The sequence below is a fragment of the Vicia villosa genome, linkage group LG4, assembly GCF_029867415.1.
Source record: "Vicia villosa cultivar HV-30 ecotype Madison, WI linkage group LG4, Vvil1.0, whole genome shotgun sequence".
Taxonomy (NCBI): domain Eukaryota; kingdom Viridiplantae; phylum Streptophyta; class Magnoliopsida; order Fabales; family Fabaceae; genus Vicia; species Vicia villosa.
In genome coordinates, this window is record NC_081183.1 from 184,309,140 (window position 1) to 184,331,408 (window position 22,269).

General features: G+C 33.8%; 2 protein-coding genes, 1 long non-coding RNA gene and 1 pseudogene across 4 annotated transcripts; 3 read left to right on the top strand and 1 right to left on the bottom strand.

Moving 5' to 3' along the window:
- The first annotated feature begins 2,994 nt into the window (after positions 1–2,994).
- LOC131600507 (probable WRKY transcription factor 40) lies at positions 2,995–4,478 on the top strand. The gene is made up of 4 exons (XM_058872660.1): positions 2,995–3,342; positions 3,450–3,719; positions 3,806–3,922; positions 3,998–4,478. Exons 1-4 carry the CDS (start codon positions 3,331–3,333, stop codon positions 4,313–4,315), a joined length of 717 nt encoding a protein of 238 aa, XP_058728643.1. The 5' UTR covers positions 2,995–3,330; the 3' UTR covers positions 4,316–4,478.
- A 432-nt stretch (positions 4,479–4,910) lies between these two features.
- LOC131600508 (uncharacterized) lies at positions 4,911–7,136 on the top strand. 2 transcript variants are annotated; one of them, XR_009283162.1, is made up of 4 exons: positions 4,911–5,534; positions 5,675–5,826; positions 6,005–6,560; positions 6,676–7,066. It is a non-coding gene; the product is annotated as an uncharacterized LOC131600508 (long non-coding RNA). The 2 variants fall into 2 exon arrangements; XR_009283161.1 differs by having other exon boundaries at positions 4,911–5,826; positions 6,676–7,136.
- A 5,023-nt stretch (positions 7,137–12,159) lies between these two features.
- Positions 12,160–13,601, top strand: LOC131596326 (probable WRKY transcription factor 40; annotated as a pseudogene).
- A 66-nt stretch (positions 13,602–13,667) lies between these two features.
- LOC131596325 (formin-like protein 18) lies at positions 13,668–21,582 on the bottom strand. Its single transcript, XM_058868947.1, has 17 exons — positions 21,078–21,582; positions 20,128–20,828; positions 19,708–19,929; positions 16,518–19,603; positions 16,307–16,430; positions 16,133–16,204; positions 15,889–15,987; positions 15,757–15,798; positions 15,586–15,666; positions 15,437–15,487; positions 15,239–15,320; positions 15,035–15,129; positions 14,854–14,925; positions 14,630–14,746; positions 14,458–14,526; positions 14,290–14,356; positions 13,668–14,151 (listed from the first exon to the last, which is right to left on the bottom strand). The coding sequence occupies exons 1-17, from the start codon at positions 21,148–21,150 to the stop codon at positions 13,964–13,966; spliced, it is 5,241 nt and encodes a 1,746-aa protein (XP_058724930.1). The 5' UTR covers positions 21,151–21,582; the 3' UTR covers positions 13,668–13,963.
- Between the last annotated feature and the right edge of the window lie 687 nt (positions 21,583–22,269).

Sequence of the window (22,269 nt, forward strand, 5' to 3'; positions counted from 1 at the left end):
ATTGAATAACAGTTGTATCGATATAGTGGCTACGATTTAATGAAGGTTTACCTATCCTTTTGAGGTTTCTCTCTTTTGTTTTCTTTTTATAATTCGGATAGTCTTCTAGCATTTTGGCTCGAAGGACTCAGCTATAATAAGTCGGAGAACCTACAGGATTTTCATTGGCTAACCCTTGTGGAAGACTTGGGTTAAATAACTCGGAGAGCCTATAGAGTTTTGGTTGGCCGCCCCATGTGGAGGGCTTGTGTTAAATAACTCGGAGAACCTAGAGGATTCTGGTTGGATGCCCACTGTGGAGGACTTGGGTTACATAACTCAAAGAGCCTTCCCGCATGTGATTCGCTTATACCCAAAAAAATAATTTATGAAACGTCAAAGGTGCCTCATTAAAAACCATGTCCTTGTAAGGAAATAGAGCGTTACTCCCGATCGTGATTTTATTAACAGTCAAAGAAATTCATTTTACAATTTATTCCTAATAGATCATTAGTCTGGGCCTGTAGCTCGTTCATATTAGAACCCGCCTAACCACCGGGATGGGGTATCTGGGATAAACCCAGTACCTGGGATGACCTTTCCGAGATGTACACAATCCCCTAAGTGTGAGACTAAAAGGGGCGAGCTTAAGGCCATATAGATCACTAATCGCCCATACCCGGGATGAACTTCCCGAGATGTACAAAGTCTCTCAAGCATGAGATCCAAAGGGACGAAGCGCTTAAGGCCACATAAATCACTGATCGTCATATCCAGGATGACCTTTCCAAAATGTACACGGCCCCACAAATGTGAGACCCTGAGGGTTGAAATGTTTAAGGCCACATAAATCATTGATCCCTCACACTCGGAATGATCTTCTCAAAATGTACACATCACTTTAAGATGAAGTCCAAAGGAATGAAGCACTTATCGCCGTATAAATCACTTATCACTCATATGACTTTTCCATGATATACAAAGGTGTTCTAAATTTATTTTAAAGATTTTGAATATTTTATTTAATTTATATATCATCCACATTTTTAAGAAATAAAATATATTGATTCTTGGTAAATTTTTTGATACCCATGAGTTTAAGTTGGGTATCATTATTTTTAATAATGTAAATTGTATTTTAATTTTAATTTATTTTAAAATTAAATAAAATAAAAAAATGATGTGACATTAAATTTCATTATTTGATTAGATGAGAGTATTGGTAACCAACTAAACTCCAGAGATACCCGAGTGTTCATCTTAATTCTTTTGTTTTTTAACCGTTTTTATATTAAAAAGATGTTGTTAGAGAGCACGTTATAATCCAAATCCAACATAGTAGTTGAAAAAAATAAATATAGTAAAGTTCTAATAAAACTCAATTATTGCTGTTGTTAATTTTTTAAATGTGAGTTACGTCTAAGGATTCTATTCTATTATTACGTAGTAGAGTGATGCAAATAAAAAAAGTGATGCAAACGTGAGCTTCTTTTAAAATGACTTATAAAATTCAAAGACTAAAATGAATAATCAAATTCGTGTGTAAACAAAGACTTTCTTTAGAATTTTTACTATTTTCCGCCGCCTATTGTACTACCATGTTCCCATCTCCACTACCAATATGATTACGACATTAAACATGATCATTCATGAATTCTTTTTAATTTGTTTTTTAGTACTACTAGTATGTGTATGGAATAATCATTATCTAATAATGCCAAAACAAACAAAGACTTGTTAAACTAAACTTTCTTTCTAAACACGTTGAGGGCATTAATTAAGATGAAAAGTTTACAGAAATCTTTCTTTCTAAACGGAAAGCGAGTGTTTTGTGTCGACCAAAGGTCTAATAAAATCATATCAAAAGCCAGTGTTTTGATTCATCCAAAACCATCTGATTAGATTAGACAGTCTTTTGCAATCCACGTCAGGTAGAGGTAGAAATAGGTCAGGCCGATAATATGGGTCTACAGGCCAACCTATATAGACTCAGGTCAGGCCACAGATTATTTTTAAATAGAAAAAGTCTAGGTTATTTTATAAGCCTATTTAGTTAAAAAGGTTAGACCTCAGCTCTATAAAAAACCTTTTAAGCCTATCAGGCCGGCTTATTTAAATAAATATGAATACTTTTTTATTTTCATTATGTTGTGTTTTGTACTTTGAATTAAAATACATTAATAAGACTTGGTTATCTTGAAGAACTTGTGAAAATAAGATGAAAACACCTGATGAACATCATTTTCATAAGTTCTTTTAGTTAGTTAGTCTATTTAATTTACATATGTCTAAAACAAATAGGCTTTTATGTAGGCTAACAGGCTAACCAGGCCTTCAAAAAGGATATGACAGGCTACAGGCCAGACTTAGGCTTTAGTTTTTCTGACAGGCCAGGCTTAGGCTTGACAAAGCCTAACTCGGCCCAGCCTATTTCCACCCTTAACGTTAGGCTTGGCAAAGTCTAACTCAGCCCAGCCTATTTCCACCCTTAACGTCAGGTCAAGCGCAAGTAGCTTTTACCGCTCATCTTATACAAACTTGTCGCGAGTCATAACAAATATTTAATTAATCTCATTTTAATAAATTACACATATTTAACTTCACTCATTTGTGTGTTAGGTGTTAACTTTGTAGATTCACATCATCCTCCTTCTCTTAGGAGATGTAGTTGTTAGAACACCAATCGGGGTGCCAAACGAGAAGCATACTATGGTGTCATTCTTTGAGCAACACATATTTGTGGGAGACACACCACTTCTCCACCTAAAATCTTAAGGTGATAGGTGAGTGAGTTCTCTCACTTATATATATGCTTAAGTCTCTACATTCCTATCCAATGTGGAACTATTTTTCTCACACTCACACTTGTAATTCTTAACCATAGTTAGCTTATGTCATCAAGATGACATCATTATAGTTACGTTACATAGGCACATCATGACATTTATCAAAGTAATATTATATGATATTCTTCGTTTGTTTTTATCTTGTATCCAATCTTTGGATTTTTCTTACACGTGATTTGAATTGAACACATTAACTAATAAGAAAGACCCTCACAATTCAACAAGAGAAAAGAAAAAGACCCTACAAAGACCCTACACGGTTTAGACACGACATGGTTTTCAAGATAGAAAACTAAGAATTGCAATATTTTCTCTCATTTTAGTACTAACTCTCATCAACAACTCTATTCAATTATATTCAAACTTTTATATAAATAAGGCTCTTTCATCATTTGTTATATATTTTATTTGCTTACATCACTCTTCTATATGTAACCAATATAATAAGAGAAACTATTTTCATCACTACTTAGAAGGTTATTCAACAACTCAAATAGCTATTATAATGGATGAAAAGGTAATGATTCATAGTAGTTAATTTATTGTGAACATCTTTTAACTTTTATTAGGAAAATATGCATGCATGTTCTAAAAGTTCATAATTAACAATCTTGATTTGTTAAGGTGGAAACTCTTGAATTGGAGTTGCAACAAGTGAGAGAGGAGAACAATAATCTAAGATTCATGCTTGAAGTTATGAGTATTAAGTGCACAAATTTAGAATCACATCTTCAAGAGATTAACAAAGAAGGACACAAAGAGATCATAAACTCAAATCAAATAGGGTTATTACCTAACTTTGATACAAGCAAAAGAGCAAGAGTAGAGTACTTTCCAACAGCCAAAAAACCAAAACAAGTATTTGTTAAAACTCATCCTAATGATGAAAGTTTGGTAAGCATGTGTCATTAGCACTAAATTTTGTGTATATCAATCAAAATTAGTATATGTTTTATACAAATTTTGGTTTGTGAATGTAGATAATAAAAGATGGCTATCAATGGAGAAAGTATGGACAAAAAGTTACCAAAGATAATGCTTCTCCTAGAGCTTACTTTAGGTGCTCCATGGCCCCTAGTTGTCCAGCCAAAAAGAAGGTATATACATACTATAGATGATAATTTTGTGGTTTAAAGAGACTCTAACCTTAGTTCATGATTCATTTTATTTAGGTGCAAAAATGCTTACATGATAAGTCTATCATTGTGGCAACATATGATGGAGAACACAACCATGGTGTCTCTAATGAGCCATTCAAACCATCTTCATCCACCCTAAATGACAGAGAAGCCATAAACACTAGACTTTGTGAGGATGTCATGCAACAATTTGGCTATGGAAACAAAGTGAAATTTGAAGAATATGCGAGTTCGCTAATCCTAGATCCTGACTTCACTGCAGTATTAGCTAAAGCTGTTGCTAAAACTATTGTGGATCAACAGCATAAGCGACAAGGTCTAAATCTCAATTTGAATCTTTCACAAGAGTGAAAGGAATGATGTTTCTTCATATTTTAGAGTTCCGTCAGAATGTAAATACAATCTAGGCAAAGATTGTTTTGGTTAGGATATAGTTATTGAAGATAAAATTTTATTGAGTAATATGATAGGCTTGTAACATTGAAAGTGAGAAAGTTTTACTTGGTTTGCATAATTAGAATGTTAAGTTGTTTCCCTTAGTTTTTTGTTTTTTTAATATAGTTTGATCATATTGATTACATGACAAAAAAGAATGAAGAAAAAATTAACAAAATAAAGAAATTGTTGAATGAGAAATATCTAACAAAGAAAATAATTCACTAAAATTTGTAACTTGTATTCTAAGCAATACCTTGATATTTACAAAGCATTTGTCATCATCAGTTCATGTAGCAATGGGGGCCTAAACTGAAAATTTTCAGTATTGGTGCCTCTAAATGCTCACATCAACTACTATATTAAGAATTCTAATGCCTCATTTATTTACATTTAAATCCTAATTTAATCCATACATTAATGGTATTTTAAGGTTAAAACAGTCATTACGGGTAAATTACCTTTTAATTAATGTTTTTACGTTATTATTAATACTAATCCAATCATCACATAGCCTTTTCCAATACCCAACCTTCTTTCAGATATCCCATGCGCGTATTTTCCTTCTTTCCACCTCCCAAAATCAATTTTTTGTAGCTTCCAATGAATCGTGCTAGTCGTCACCCCTTCGTTTTCTTATTCTTCCTCTATATTAATTCTGCCCTCTACAGACAATTGCATGTTCATCTTCATCCGTAAACCCCATCCCCAGACCATTGCATCTTCCGTCTTCATCCCCAAAGTGAAAAGAGGAGTGGTGTTTGACGATGATGGACGCCGATCTGGTAACAGTGGAGTCGTGGTTACTTCGGAAAGGAAGGTCATTTTCCAACGATGTTGGATCTGGTATCATCGGTGATTATCAAAGGCCCTACAAAATTCAAAAAACAAGTTTCTCTATTTTGAAATCTCTTTTACATTCTATGATTTTGTTGTTGTAATTATTCTTTTGCTTTGAAGATTCTTATTGATATTTCCAATGTTTTAGGTTTGTTTGATTTCCATATATAATTCCTTGCTAGACATTTTATCTTTTTCTTTGGTCGCTACATGGTTTGGTTTCTTCTCTTCATCGGTTAGTTGCAGAAAGAGTACTATTGAAGCTTTGTCGGAGAAGATGAAAGAAGTTGTGTTGGTACCTGATTTTTCGCCGTTTCCAATTAATCGATTTATGGCTACTCTTACTCATTCTATTTAGGCTTTCTTCTGCTTTTAAATTTCATTTTTGCATATGTTTCTAAATTTTAAGTTTTATATGTTTAATTATGTGATTAGGTTTTTCCGTGATCCGGAAAGATGGGGAAGGGAGGCAAATCTGCTAGGCTGACAAAATTCAACAGATCTGGAATACCAGAGCTTTACATTGAGGTTCCTGAAACTGCAACAGTTTTGATCCTTTCATTTTTTGGAAATCGGGTTCACTAAAGGTATATATAGCTTGCTGATTAGTGAGTTATTTTGTTTCAAAAATTACTTCTACCATTCTTGACCAATCTGATTCTGTTTGTTTCTATCGCACTACTTTATCTCAACATCAAAGCTATGATTTTCTTGCATGAAATTTTTTTCATAGAAAGCATTACAGTGTTGTGATGTTTATCTCAGGTTGTGGTTGCTCAAGCAGTATTAGCCTACTAAGTGTTTGATGAAATGTCTGTGTTGGTGACGGGGTTTCAAATTTCCAAGAAATGAAGAAAGGAGGGCATCCACTAGAGAAATGGATATCATATGTTACTCAAACCGCTAGGTTGATGACAAAGATACGCCTTATTGGTAAAGTTTATCATTTTTATATGCTATGATGATACTAAGTTTATTAATCGCATTCATACATATAGTGTTTTGTGATACTTCGACATTCATGTCGAACTTGAGCGGTTGCCAGAGAAGACCACGAATTTTATTAATTCTTATGTATTTGATTGATTTATTAAGAATCTTATTGATATTTCCAATGTTTTAGGTTTGTTTGATTTCCATATATAATTCCTTGCTAGACATTTTATCTATCTCAGCTTAGAAGATTATAACTTTTTTGAATATGCACCATGAAGTTGCTGTTGCGGATTTGATAAAATAGTTGCAGCATGCCTCTGATGTCAATGTTGTATGTGTCCATTTACTACAATGAGCTGTCAAAAACACTCATCCTTACAAACAGGTTTTACTGGTCATTTGGATCTCAATAAGTGTTCTTATGTATTCTAGGCGAATTTTCTTTCTTTTTCTGCAATTTTGGGATTTATGATTCTTAGGGTTTTTATATGTTGTTGCAGAAAATGGACATCTTCAACCAGAGAAATGACCAATCTCAATGGGACTGGATTGATGTGCATAAAGGCTATAATGATGTGAACCTTAGTAGTAACAAAAGTTTTAGGGGTTGGAGTTATGTGAATTAAAGTAATGATGTATATGAATTCAGCCATTGACTTAGTAGTGATTTGAACTATTATAATTACTCTCTCTCCCTTCATAATTATAATATCAATTTAAAACATTTGTTTTGCCCTTTTTTTAGCATTAAATCTATGGGTTATTTTTGTAGTTTATCAAGTTTTTCCTTCAGAAGGAAAAATTAGTTATTGTATCTACTTTGGTAAAACAGTTATGCATCCAATTCAAGTAAAAACGGAATAAAATTGAAACAAATTTATGTATCATTTTTCTATTTTCATATCATGTTTCATTGTACTATCATTTCTTCAAACACCGTTCAATTTACAAGAACATCACAATGGCGTCCGCAAATATATTACTGTCATAGTTAGAATGTCTCAATTTCTTTGACTATATGTCTGTCCCATAGTTAGAATGTCTCTATTACTCTATTTTATGGGAATAGAAATATAGATTCACTATTAATTAGGCATGCTTATATATATATATATATATATATATATATATATATATATATATATATATATATATATATATATATATATATATTAATTATATACACTATTAGTTAGGTGTGCATAGACAGTATCATATAGTCTGTTTCGACTTTGCTTGCAATTAATATTGAAAAGGTATTTCACATAAAAATTATTGTATTCAATGTTAGAAAAAATATGATAGGTATAAATTTGATATCAAATTAGTAGCATATACACAATACAAAATTTATATAGAAAACTAGAAATTTTAATTTTTTAAAATATTTCAATTTGTATATAATTAAAAGTTAAACTATAATAACCAAATAACATATAAAATGAAATACAAGAGTAGTTAATCATTAAAATAAATAAATATATAAGTTTAATCATGTGAATTAAATGAGAAAAGAATCGACATATATTTATAGATTTTAAAGATACTTTTTGTAGTTTATACGAGATCTCTCCTTTAATTGACCTATTAATATTAATTTATATTTACGCACAAAAATGTTACTCATTGAATAAAAAGAAATTAATTACACAATTGATAAATAAATAATTAATCACTCAAACTCACACTACTTAAATTCCTTTTTAATATATGTATTTTAATTAATGTATTTCAATATTCCAACCACCACTCTCCATATTTCAAGTCCATATTAATCCATAACTTTTATTATCGTTACCATTTAACCTCTGTATTCAAAATCCAAAAAAAAAAATTATTTATATATTTATGGTCAACTATGATATTTTATTTGAATAAAAAACAATTAATGTTAATAATAAATATTTATTACTATTGTTTTTTATTATTTAATAATAATAATATAATAATAATAATAATAATAATAATAATAATAATAATAACAACAACAACAACTTAGTATTATTATTAACTGAGGAATTTTTAAAATGATTTTTTTACATTATTATTAATTTATATATCTTTTATATGTATTTCTTAATTATCACTATGCTATATTTATTTACTATTTATAACAATATTGTGCAACCCATGAAATACACTGGTAGATGACTACTTAATTATTTCATTTATTTTTTCTACTAAAATATACATTTTCGACGACTCAAGACTACTTAATTTGTATATCTTTTATATACATTTCTTAACCATTACTATACTATATTTATTAAGTATATACAAAGAAATTGCACAACCCGTGCGAACGCACAGATTGATGACTACTTAAAAAAAAAATTCTACTAATTTTTTTTCTACTAAACTATATTTTCTTAATCATCATTATACTATATTTATTTACAATTTATAACGATATTGCGCGACTCGTGCGAATGCACGGTTAGATAATCAATTTTATATGTGTCTGGGTGAAGTTTGCAACACCATCTACTCATATATTTTTAACTATAGTTTTTATGTATATCCGGACAACTACTATAAAATGATAAATTAATATTTATATTTATATGATAATCATTATTTAAAATATTTTTTTCTCTTAATTCGTACATATTTATATATGCATTTCTTAACCATAACTATATAAAATTTATTTAAAATGTATATCGACATTGTGTGACCCGTGCGAATGCACAGGTCCTTTGCTAGTTGAAAATAAAAGTTAAACACTACTCTATATCTTATGTAAAGAAAATACCCCAATAGATCAACATTTACATTGATATTGTTGTTTTATAATGTTGCAGCAGAAAAATTAGAGAAGGAATAAGAGAACTTTTAACAAATGGAAGAAGGGTTATCTTTTTTATTCAATTCATCCCACAAATACACAATAGAATAATAACTACACGTTGAGATCATGTTTCTAATAGTTAGGCCACGATAAAATAGTAGAAAAGTAAAAGAACGGAAAACTAGAGAAAAAAGAGAAAAAAAATTCTAAAATAATCGAGTATTACAAAAAAAAAAACTCAAATAACCAGATTTTTCTAGCATTTATCCAAATAACCAAGTTTGAATTTGGAAATAGGTGGGAGTGTCATTTGAAATGGCGCATGCATTATTTTGTAAAAAGGAGGCGCCATATGAGATGGCGCATAGGCTTACATCAGTCATCTCATATGGCGCCTAGGTGTTGTTTTATTTTGTTTTTTATTTTATTTTGTTATTTAAATAATAGAAAAAAAATTAAATTAAGAGAAATAGAAAAACATGCTATTATTAATTTAATATAATCATTATATTTGCGGAGTAAAAATTAAGTACAATTTAACTGTTCGGTAGTTGCAAATGGTCATCAGTTCTGCACCTCCGTGGGATCTTAATTCGTTGTCCCCTATCCAAATGAGATTCTTGTTGTGTTTGGGTCGAGGACTCTCGTTGTCCCCTACCCCTATAAGGTTCCCGTTGTGTTTGGGTTGAGGACCCTAGGAGATCAATGCGATCAGGGTTCATGTAATTCGTCAAGCCACCAAAGAGTCCCGAACAACCACTGTTAAAAAGTCGGTTGTCCATGTCCTCAAAGTTTGGTCGTGTTGGTGGGGTTATGGGTTGGTTTAGATGTCGCTAGTACTAGTCATTTGTATCGGGAGAGTAAAAAGGAAATGTTTCTTTTGGTGTTTGGTAGTCATACGTTCGTTGGGTGCTACGATGTTGTGATATTTGCAGGTATGTTGGGTAGTTTGGATCATATTCCTCGTGTAGGCCCAAGTTGAGACTAAGTTGAGATTTAGAGGGGCCGACATTGGGTTGTTGGATGTCTCGTCTTTGTTCTTGGTATTGTGTTTGCGTGTGTGGCATGTATTAGTCTTGTATTGATCTTGGGATTAGGTGTTTGTGGATCAATAACGTCGTTGTGTTGGTTGGTGGTGGAGGTTTGTTGGGTTTATTGATGGGTGGTGGGTGTGTGTGGGATTTGTCGTTAGATGGTGTATGTGTGTTGGGCATTTGACGATGACGTCGATCGTGTGTGTGGGTCGATCAAATACATCGCGTGGGACACAAACTGCTGAGGCGTAGTAACCGATCTGTACCAACTCATAATTTTGAGTTGGTTTCATTTCGTAGGGAGCGACAGGGAATTGTAGGACATGTTGACAATGCCTCTTCCACATCTGACACCGTTCGGGAGTGTATTGTTTCCAATTGGTGAAATTTCATTGGGCGTCGACTTTAAGGAGATGCCATGGTTCCAAACACGTCAGGTGTCCTGAGATTTCTTGATGCATGTCGAACTCCAGTTCGACACGGTCACTGTGGTGCATCTTCACAACGTTGAATCGTACGATCGCCGTATTTGCAGTTTCTACATTTTCGAGGTTGGGTTGATGGTTCAGACCCGGATATGGTATCGAAATAAACTGCAGAGAAAAAATAATAATTAGAAGATGGTTAATATTAAATAAATTACTTTTAAGATGAATAGCTTAGTGGTAATACATCATTTGGTCTAATGTGATCCAAAAGATTGTGATACGGCGAGATATTTTGTCTAGAATTGTTGTTGTAATTGATTCCTCTAACACAGAACCTAAACCAAAAAGAGAGAAAACAAATTATTTACAGTTGTTTTTAGTATAAAGTGATTAAAATGAAATAGTTTTGTCGACTTTGTCGCCTAGGGAAACATGTAGGCGTTGTTGTTGATGGGTGATAAGGTAGGAATTCTCCACCAACTCTATGCTTGGAGCAAGAAAGCGCATTCATAAAATGTACAAGTACCATTTTTGGCATTTTTACACAGTGAACTATACAAATGGGCTAAAATGGAGGAACCCCAACTATACTCTCTTATTTTAATAATGTTATGAAACAAACTTAAATACATAAAATTTACATTATTATCGGTACTTTCGAGCAATAATAGGTTACCAAATAGTAGCATAATATAACATCTAGTTTTAAGTAATTTAGTTTCCTAGGACGAATGTCCGTCCAATTTAATAGAGCTATAATATTCTTTAAGGACCTTTAGATTAATACTTTGACCCCTTGCAGTCCCTCCCTCTATCATATCTCTGTCCAAAACTTGTTCACATAGGATATTGGCTTGTTGATCGGATCCGTTAATCGTCTTGCTCTCAATTCGGAGACCCGATAACATATAAATGTCATCTAGCATGACAGTACATTTGCCCACTACAAAATAAAAAATGTGTGTTTGAGATCTCCATATTTTTAAAGATGTCAAAAGAAAGACCGATTGGAATAGTTTATGATTTATAATTATCTTTGAACCACGTAAACACGTTGAGGGCATTAATTAAGATGAGAAGTTTACGGAAAACTTTCTTTCTAATTAAAGAGAAAAAGTGTTAACCAAGCGGTTGAGCTCCATTGGCAAGGAGCCCCGTCCAAGGACGTACTCGGGGAATACCGAGTTCGATTCCCAGGCGGAACAATCTTGTTTGGCCAGTGCGCATGCCTCTCCGCACGAGCCGGATTAGTGGCCCACCTGTGGTGGGTCGACACCGGTGCAAATAGCAAAAAAAAAAAAAAAAAAAAAAAAGAGAAAAAGTGTTACCTAATTAGCTTATGTCATCAATATGATATCATTATATAACTATAAATAATTAGCACATAGTGACAATTTTCAAAGCAATATTATATAATATTCTTTTTTTGTTTTATTACTTAAATACATTTATCTCATTATTGGATTTTTCTAACACATGGATTTGAATTCAATGATTTAGTATGAAGTAATAAGAAAGACAATACACAATTCCAAGAGAAAAGAAAAAGACACCTCTTTTTTTATGTGAGAAAAGTAAGACTTACAATATTATATCTCTCATCTTACCCTATTCAATTATATTCAAAATTTTATATATTTTATCACCTTACATCACCCTTAACCAATTTAATAACAGGAATTATTTTCATCAGTGGTTGAAGGTTGTTCTACAATTCAAATAGCTATTATAATGGATGAAAAGGTAATGCTTCGTAGTAATTAATTTATTGTGAACATCTTTTAACTTTTATTAGGAAAAAATGCATGCATGTTCTAAAAGCTCATAGTTAACAATTTTGATTTGTTAAGGTGGAAACTCTTGAATTAGAGTTACAACAAGTGAGAGAGGAGAACAATACTCTAAGATTCATGATTAGTTATGAGTACTAATTGCACAAATTTAGAATCATATCTTCAAGAGATCAACAAAGAAGAACACAAAGAGATCACATGTTCAAACCAAATTGGATTATTACCTAACTTTGATACAAGCAAAAGTAGAGTACTTTCAAACAGCCAAAAAACCATTATAAGTATTTTGTCAAAACTCATCCTAATGATGAAAGTTTGGTAAGTATACCTCATTAGCACTAATATTTTGTGTATCAAAATTAGGGTTGTCTAGGGTATACTTCAACCAAAAAAACAGAATCGAACTATAGTAAAAGATCATTTGAACTGGGTCGTTTTAATTTATCCAGAGTCAAATCTAACCAAATTTATTATTGATTTGGTATATTGATTGAGAATTTTAAACCGTACCAAATCATAATACAATTTTTCTAAACCCAATCATTTGTTGAAGAATTGAACCGTTATATATTTTTTTAATTAAAAAATTTTAACTTTTCTTAACATTTTTAATTTTCCGTTTCGATTAGATTTATTTACCATTTGTTTCAGTTTTAAAATTGTTTGTGCAACATAAATTTCATTCACTAGCCAGACAAAATAATTCAATTATTTTAAATTCAGTTTGGTTCAGCGTTTTTTCTAAATATTCCTAATCAAAATTAGTATGTTTATACAAAATTTTCTTTGTGAATATAGATAATAAAAGATGGCTATCAATGGAGAAAATACGGCAGAAAGTTACCAAAGATAATGCCTCTCCTAGAACCTACTTTAGGTGCTCCATGGCTCCTAGTTGTCAAGCAAAAAAGAAGGTATATATATATACATATAAGCATATGGGAAATTCATTTTTCAAAATTTTATATTTTAAAGATACTCTAACTTTACTTCAATGAGTCATGTTATTAGGTGCAAAAATGCTTACATGATAAGTCTATCATTGTTGCAACATATCATGGAGAACACAACCATGGTGTCTGTGATGAGTCATTCAAACCATCTTCATCATCCACACTTAATGATTCATCAATATCTACTAATAATAAACTATCAACAACACTAAATGGTGAAGAAACCATATACACTAGAATGTGTGATAATGTTACGCAACAAAAGTTAGGCTATGAAAAGCATATCAAGATTGAAGATTACGCAAGTTCGCTAGTCAACTATCCCGACTTCCCTGCGGTATTAGCTAAAGTAGTTGCAAAAACTATCACTTGTCAACATCTTAAATAACAACATCTAAATCTCAATCAGAGTCTTTCAAAAGAGTGAAACGAACAAAGTACCATGATATTTTAGAGTTCGGTTAGAATGTAAATAAAGTCTAGACAAAGAAAATGACTCGCCAAAATTTGTAACTTGTATTCTAAGCAATACCTTGATATTTACAAAGCATTTGTCTTCATCAGTTCATGTAGCAATGGAGCATAAACCAAGAAAATTTCAGTATTGGTGCCTCTAAATGCTCACATTGAAAATAAAAGTTAAACACTACTCTATCTTATGTTAAAGAAAACACACCATTAGATCAGCATTTACATTGCTATTGCCGAGTACACGAATTTCTTTACCGTCTTCAAAACTATATTGTACAGAAAATCTTCAGAAGCTTGAGGCCTTGTAAAAATGTCTGATTATTTAACATCACCACTCTTGATGGTGGTCCTCATCATAGGTTTGGACTCGTTTCTCGCAGCTACCTTCAATTTCTCGTTTTCTGCAGCTTCCTTATCAGCTTTCTTCTTTTCGTATTCAATTTGCTTGCAATTTTCGTCGTGTGCTCGGATGAACATCCTCACAAAGTTCAGCAGTGTAGATACAACTATAGAGGGAGACAAAATAAGAAAACCATAGAAGAAAGAATCTCTATGACGAGTTTATTGTGAAATAGTGTTTTTCTTTACATCATAATTGCCATTTTGTTGTGTATTTTTTCACATTGATCGAAATAGCTATTTACCTTGTTCGAACGGGCAACGTGCCGGGTCTTCTCCGAAATATAGCGCCAATGCATCTGCATTTCTACCCTGATGCATTCCAATCAGAATTTCAGACACGTTTCTTGTCATGTCTTGAATTTACCGTTTACGGAAAAACTAAGCTAAAGAGCAAAGAACCAAATCCATACCACATTGGCATAAAGCTGAGCCAAAGACCTCACTTCAGCTTCGGCATGACTAAGAAATTCTTTCAGAATCTGAATATTACAAAGCGAAAAGAAAAAAAAAAAGTCAAGGCTTTAGCTTGATCATAAGTTGCAATCAGATAGAAGCATTAAATCAACATGCTATAGATTGTACCTGGCAGAAGCATTCTGACACTGGCCCGTCGTTTTCCGATGCAGACAGTTCTTGAATTACTTTCTCCAGTCCTTTACTAATAGCTTGCATTTCTTCTGCCAGATATTTCAATTGTAGCTGTATGCAAAAATTTGCTCATAACTCGGCATACACCAAAATCAGAATGAGAATAAGCTCAAACTCAAACCATTTGAGATAACAGTAGAATAAACAAACAAGGATACCTTGGTTGAAGCCTCCAAACTGACTAGGTCTTTATGGAAATCCAAAAGTTCCGGAAGCTTTTCAGCTAGCACCTATTAATCATATAGAAACAGTTATTATACGACTTTATTCACAGGACAAAACTAAACTTCGTGTGCAGAAACATTTCATATTGGAGTTTAAGGAAAATGAGTGTTTTACCTTACAAAGATAATGCATGAGGGTCATTTTGTTGTTTCGGGCTCGTGTATCAGTGAGTTTAAGAAGACTATCTAATCGAAACCCAACCGCAGCACCTACGGCAATCCAATAAATCACATTAAGAAATCAATTAAGACTAATGTGGTTCTATAAAGATATGCTTTGTGATAGTGAAACAGCAAATGCTAAAAAGCTTCAACTCACCTCTTGCGGTTCCATGGTTCAAAGCATTACCGAGGGAAAGAATGGTCTGCATGATTCTTTTCAATTTGACGGAATTTCTTATCTGATACACAAAGCAATGATTGGTAGTGATTTGCTGACAGTGTAAAACTTTTTACGCTGACAATGGATCAAAATTAAGCTCGGAGAATAGTTAAAAGAAAAATATAAATGATTTACCTGTTCCGATGCGGAATTTACAATATTCAAGTCCCTTTTGAGGTCTGAAACCTACGAATATAACAAAGTGTACCAAGGTAGCTAAATTACTAAAGGCAAGAAAACATAACTGTTGAATAACCAAAAGTATAACTCGGTAGTTTTCTGACCTGCGAGCAGAATTGCATCTTAAAACAGAAAACTCTTAGCTTGCTCTCCACTCTTGGAACTTTCATTAGTTCTAAAAAGAACTATCACAAAATGAAAAAAGAAAAACAAATAAGACTAATTACAGCTTAGATAGTGATTACAGCTTAGGCATGCCATGAAAATTCATTCACCTTTTCACACTTCCCCAAGTTTTCCGTATCTCCAGTGTAGGCCTGCATATAAAGATAATGTTGCTAAGCTATCGGTGCTACCCTCACGACATGAAGTTCTGGTTAAAGAGAAAAAAGGGTTTGATTTGATACCTTGAGCTGGTCCATCTCTTCTTTAGTCGGACAGAACTTTATAAGGTTCTCAACCTGATCAACATATAATACGGAATCGTCCAATGCGAGAACATTACTCTGAAAACAACGGTATAAACAAAGCACGTGAGAAAATATTTGTTAGTCAGAAAGTTTCTGTTATGGGAGAAAAAATAAGAAATGTCTGTCTAACGAATTGAATGTTTACGAATTTGAGATTTATGGTTTGGAAGGTATGTCTCACCATTAAATCAGGCAATGGGATTTTGACTTTTGTAAGCATAATCTCACAGTTATACGCCCGTCTGAGTTCAATCTGCAAGATGACATGAATATTCTATCAAGAAGAACTCAAAAACACTACGCGCCAACAACTTGCGCTAGACAAATGTGAATAATATTGAAAAGAAAAACATACTATTTGAACTTTGTCGGGTTTTTGCGCTGAACGGCGATTTGATTTTCCTCCTTTTTCATTATTAGTATTCGGAGTGGCTGCTGAAAAAAGACTCTCAAGCTCTGTCATGTCAAACTCTGGAGCCCTAACACCAAAAAGTTAAAACAAGAGAGTAAGTAAATAAGCTCATATGTTATTACTTAGTGAGAAAGTCTTAACACATAATTCATACCTACAAGCTTCATCGAGTTTCTGTGTCTCGGCCCACAAGCTACCATGCATGGCTCTTGTTAACTTTAACCAATGGTAAGGTTTCAGGTTGCTTCTTTTAGTCTGAGTTTTTGCATTAGCTCGCAACATTCCACGTCCCTTTGCACCAAATGCACCGGAAGGTGGTCCAGGAATTGGAGGCACGTTTCCAGGAGGTCCAGGAGCCGGAGGTGCATTTCCCGGTGGTCTAGGAACTGCTGGAGACTGCGATGAGGCAGTGCCAGGTTTTGATAATCCATTGGCAGAAGGAGGTGGAGGTGGAACATTTGGAGCGCTTTTAGAATTTTGGGATGCAGAAATAGGAGGAGGAGGTGGTGGTGGCGCTAATGGTGCCGAGCCAGATTGACTTGGAGGTGGAGGTGGAGGAGGAGGGCCGGGCATAGAAATGGAATTGTTTGTATTTTGTGGAGGAGGAACGGGAGGTGGAGGTATTGACGACGATGAAGTTTGTACAGTTGAAGATGGAAGTGGTGGTGGAGGTGGGGGGGGAGGACCTTTAGATGAATCTTTGACAGTGGAAAGAGATGTTTCAATGAGGGACGAAGAAGGGGGAGAAGGAGGAGGAGCCAATGATATCCGGTTTTTATCGTGCATTGAATTTTCACTGTATTGTGTGACAGGAATAGTAGATTGCGTCAAATTTGAAGTAAGTTCTTGATGAGGAGGTGGCGGCGGAGGTGGAGGAGGAGGAATAGGGACGAGTGGCTTAATAGTCTTTTCGACAGAAGCAGGAGGATCCACTGAAGACTTTAAAGGCAAAGATGGAAGCAATGCCGACGATGATGATGTTGTAGGAATACTTGTAGAACAAGGCTCTGCAGATTTTGGAACCTTTGAATCTGAAGGAGCGGATATCGACACTGCATGAGTGGGTTCTTCTTTGCTATCCATCAGTGTATGATCTTGTAACACGCTTGTTATTCCGAGAGCCGATGGTGCACTGTGATATCTTGAGATGGCTACAGGTGAACCTAGTAAGGGGTTAGAAGCATAAGAAGCTGAAGCTGAAGCCGGTCGAATAGCTTGATGCATCCTTGGAGAAATTATTTTAGATTGCGTAGGTAGCTGAAGAGAAACCTGCAATTCTTGAGGATCAATCTTCTTTTTAATTGATTTTGCATCAACGCCGGGTTCAACGAAGGGACTAGTTTGTTTCTTATCAACCATCGATACATGACTCTTAATATCATTTTTCGACAATGCTGGGGATTCTGATTTTTCAATCATTGTTTTCTTTGAACTTGAATCCATCGACGTTTGAATTACAGGAGGAACTGATTGTTCCCTCTTGGTATCATTTTGCAAAAATGACTTTGATTCTAATGATTCAGTATCCTTTTTGTTTGACTTTAACTTCTCCATCGTCTGTTTCGTTGAATCTGCTTCCGCGGATGGTTCAATCGAGGGAATAGATTGTTGTTTCCCTTGAGCCATAGACGTCGGTAACTTGGTATCATTTTCCAACAATGATTTTGATTCTAATGATGTGGTATCCTTTTTCTTTGCCTTTAACTTCTCCATCGTCTGTTCCGTTGAATCTGCTTCCACGGATGGCTTAATCGAGGGAATAGACTGTTGTTTCCCTTGAGCCATAGATGTAGGAAACTTGGTATCATTTTCCAACAATGACTTTGATTCTAATGATTCAGTATCCTTTTTCTTTGACTTTAACTTCTCCGTCGTCTGTTTCGTTGAATCTGCTTCAACGGATGGTTTAATCGAGGGAATAGATTGTTGTTTCCCTTGAGCCATAGAGATAGGAAACTTGGTATCATTTTCCAACAATGACTTTGATTCTAATGATTCAGTGTCCTTTTTCTTCGACTTCAATTTCTCCACCGTCTGTTCCGTTGAATCTTTTTCCGTGGATGGTGCAATCAAGGAAGTAGATTGTTTCCCTTGAGCCGTAGACATAGGAAACTTAGTATCATTCGATTCTAATGATTCGGTATCCTTTTTCTTTGACTTCGATTTCTCCACCGTCTGTTCCAATGAATTCGCTTCCGAGGATGGAGCAGCTGACGGAATATATTGTTTCCCTTGAGCCGTAGACATAGGAAGCTTAGTAAGATTATCCACCGGGGCCTTTGATTTTAACGATTCAATCTTCTTTTCAGTAAGATTTGAATCTGATGGGAGTCCAACTGAGTGAATATGTTGTTTCCCCTGATCAATTAAATCTAAGGGTTCTTTCTTCTTTCCCAAGGTAGCATCACCGAATGATTCTAACGACGGTACTGAAAATTTCTCTTGACCTGCAGATTTCAGACTTGTTATCTCAACTTCTGGCTGAGTCTTTGGATCAAACTTAGGTCTGCTATCATTTTTCAACCGAACCTCTGAGTCTAATGATTCAACCTCCTTTTCTTTCGATCCCGACAGTCTAATATTTTTCACCGGGGTTGCAACAGTAGAAGATTCCGATGCAGGAAACACGGTGTCTTTTTTCAATACCGCCTCCTTTGATGCTAACGAGACAATATTTTTTTTCTCAGATTCCAACGATCCTTTCTTTTCCGATGATTGTTTTGATTCTGATGATTTAGTTTCTATTTTAGTAGAATCTGAATCTTTTGACGGATCAAATGAAGGAATAGGCTTGACCGCTTGACCTAAACTCGCAGGAGTCTTGATTTTCTCTTTTGATGCCAATTTCGGTTCAAGCATTTTTTCCTTGGTAGCATCTTCAGATGACTGCAATGGAGAGTCCGGAAGTTCCTCGTGATCGGAAGATTTCAGATTGCTCGTTTCCTTTTGTGTCTTGGAATCAAATTTTAATCTTCCGGAGAATGACTCGTTTAGCACGGTGTTTGGTGAACCAGAAGAAGCTCCGCTGTCCAATCTTTCTAGAAGGATATTCGATGACGTGATCTGTTGGAGCATATTTGCTACATCTGTCTTCGGATCGAGCCAATCAACGTTGCTGAAAATTTCCTTAACTTTATCGAATGCTTCAACAGGTAGACCTTCTTTCTCCTCCGTACGAGGAGGAGGAAGATCGAGTGAAATATCAGAAGACGAAGAAGTATCCATATCTGAGAAAAGAACCTTCAACCAGAAACGCAACATATATTTTTATTAACTTGGCATTATCGCTAACCATAACGTTCAAAAATAGAGACAAAGATAGAGATAGATAGATAGATAGATACCTCTACTCTAAAATTTTTAGGAAAGTGATCTTTAGCATTCCATAACATGTCGATTTCATCGCGGTTGAGCATCAAAATATTTGATCTTATGAATGCTGTATTAAACATCACACGGAACATCATTTGTTCACGTTCCAAATCACTTTCTAAACTAATACACTCAAGTACAACATCGCCTTGAACATGACAATGGATGTCAATCTTCACAAGTTCACAATCAGCCTGTAACAAATACAAACCGAAAAAAATAAAATTGATTTAAGAACATTGCGGAAAACAACAAGTTTACTATTCAAGAACCCTCTGGCTTCACCATCGCGTTTCCTGACGATGAAGCCACGGGATTCGTGATTCATGATCCAACTTGAATTGTAAAAAAAGCATATAAAACTATAGTAAAAGGAGCTAAGTAAGTATCACCTGTTTAAAGTACCGAACAAGTTTGCTCTTTTTTGGAGTAGAGAAGAGAACTTTTGGAGTCCGATCAGCGGGAATAAAAGGGTCCTGTCCGTATATCCTAAATATAGGACGGCAACCACCGTCTCCATCCATATTAGGAATCTGTCTTATAATTACGCAATCCAACGTAAGCGCCCTATCCAAAGGAGGCCATTCGGAACCAACATTTCTTCTTGATATATATTGAAGATACCTTAACTGCGAAGGTAAAGGATTCAACGGTGACATCAACTGCAAAAGTTCCCGAGGCGCTTGCTTATATATCATATCCAATGTTTTCTGTTCCCCCGTAAACATTTTCCTATAAATCAATAGTGAAGCCAGCATAAACGCTAAAACCGGCCACCCACCTCGCTCGCAATGCATCAAGACGATATTCTGTTGTCCGAGTTGAAGCCAATTTTCACCCGATCTCAAGAAATGATGAATCATTTCCATCGTAAGTAACGGACAACCTTCATACTGTCTAGGATAGTCCATCACAGTCATGTCATAGTCGCACAAAATGTTCGATATATGGCTTTGGTGCTCTCCTTCCCTCATGTTGAACACCATAAACGAAGCATCGGGGAAATGCTCGCCAATTTGCCTAATTATTCCTCCTATATACCCTTTGTATTCGCTTTCGTCCATAACCTCCGTCGTAAAACAGTAATCAAACACTACAAAATGAAACAAACAACAAAATAATCACTACCAAAAAATACACATGAAGTAAAACAAAAATCCTAGTTAAAGCTTCAAAGTGTATAAATCAAAACTATACAATTCACATTATTCACTCAAATTCTACAAAATAAGCTAAAAACAACACAACCCAACAACACAAAAAGCCTAAAGATGCAATTTTTACACTTAACAGAAGCTAACATTGTTGACATTGAAACAAAAAGAGCAGAGAAGAAACGTACCATAAACCCTTTCAGTGATTTCAAGAAGGCCATCAGGGGGTTTCTTATAAAAGAACTTCCGAAACAAAGCCATTTATACAGAATAGAAGATCTTAAGAGCCCTAATTGAACCTACATTTGAGATAATGAGATCTCAGAAGCCCCACCAAATGGGAAAACAATGATGATTGAAAGGAGTGTATGCTTTCAACAATCAATAACATGGAATTTTGCTGTGTGTTTAAGGAACACTCTATAGGTAATGTCCTTGTCTTCACATGCACACTTTGTTACATCAGAAAAAAAGGGGGAAAAAAACTTAGCTTTCAATCAAAAAAGTAACATGAGAGTGGTTGCAATGTGGAGATTGTTGAATATGGTTGGAATTTGGAAGCTTGTTTAGAAGAACAATTTGGATCGAGGTTTTTCTCTCTCTAACGAAATCTGTGTCTTTTTGTTTTATTGTGTTTTTTTGAGAAAAATAATGAAAATAAAAGACATGGGTTTGGTTTTTTATTTGGTGATGATGATGATGATTGTTTTTGTCTTACAATTAGGACAGAGACACAAACAAATGTGTACTAGATTGTGGTCACGTGGGTGTTATTTTCAACTTTACATATGTTGACACGAGTTAAACTAAACCATGTTTGGATTAGGTGTTGTTGTTTTCTTTACTTTATTTTTTTGTTACAATTTGTTTGAACAAAAAGTTTCAATTCTAATAGTAACAAAAATAGTATTTGAATTATAAAAAAATAATTTATTCACTCTTAATCTATATTTGATAAAAATAGCAATTGACTGATAGATAATAGATGATAATTGATGACTGATAATTTAGTTGATGGTTGATGATTTAGAGTTGATAAGTTAATTAAAGTGTTTGGTAAAATTAATAGTTTAATTAACTAATAAATTAAAATGATATAAAAGATATTTAATATTTAAATATTTTATTTCAAGTTATAATAAATTATAAAGAATAGTAGTGAGTTTTAGTTAAAATAATAAGAGCAAAGAAAAAATAGAAGTTATAAGTTATAAACTAAAACGCTATTTGAAATAATATAAATAAAATAAGTTATAAGTCAATAAAATAAACTATAAATTCGTAATAAAAAAACAGCTGCTAAATAGATTTTTTATTTTTATATGAGATTATAAACTATAAGCTATAAATTTAAAAATGACTAACTTAACATAGCGTTAT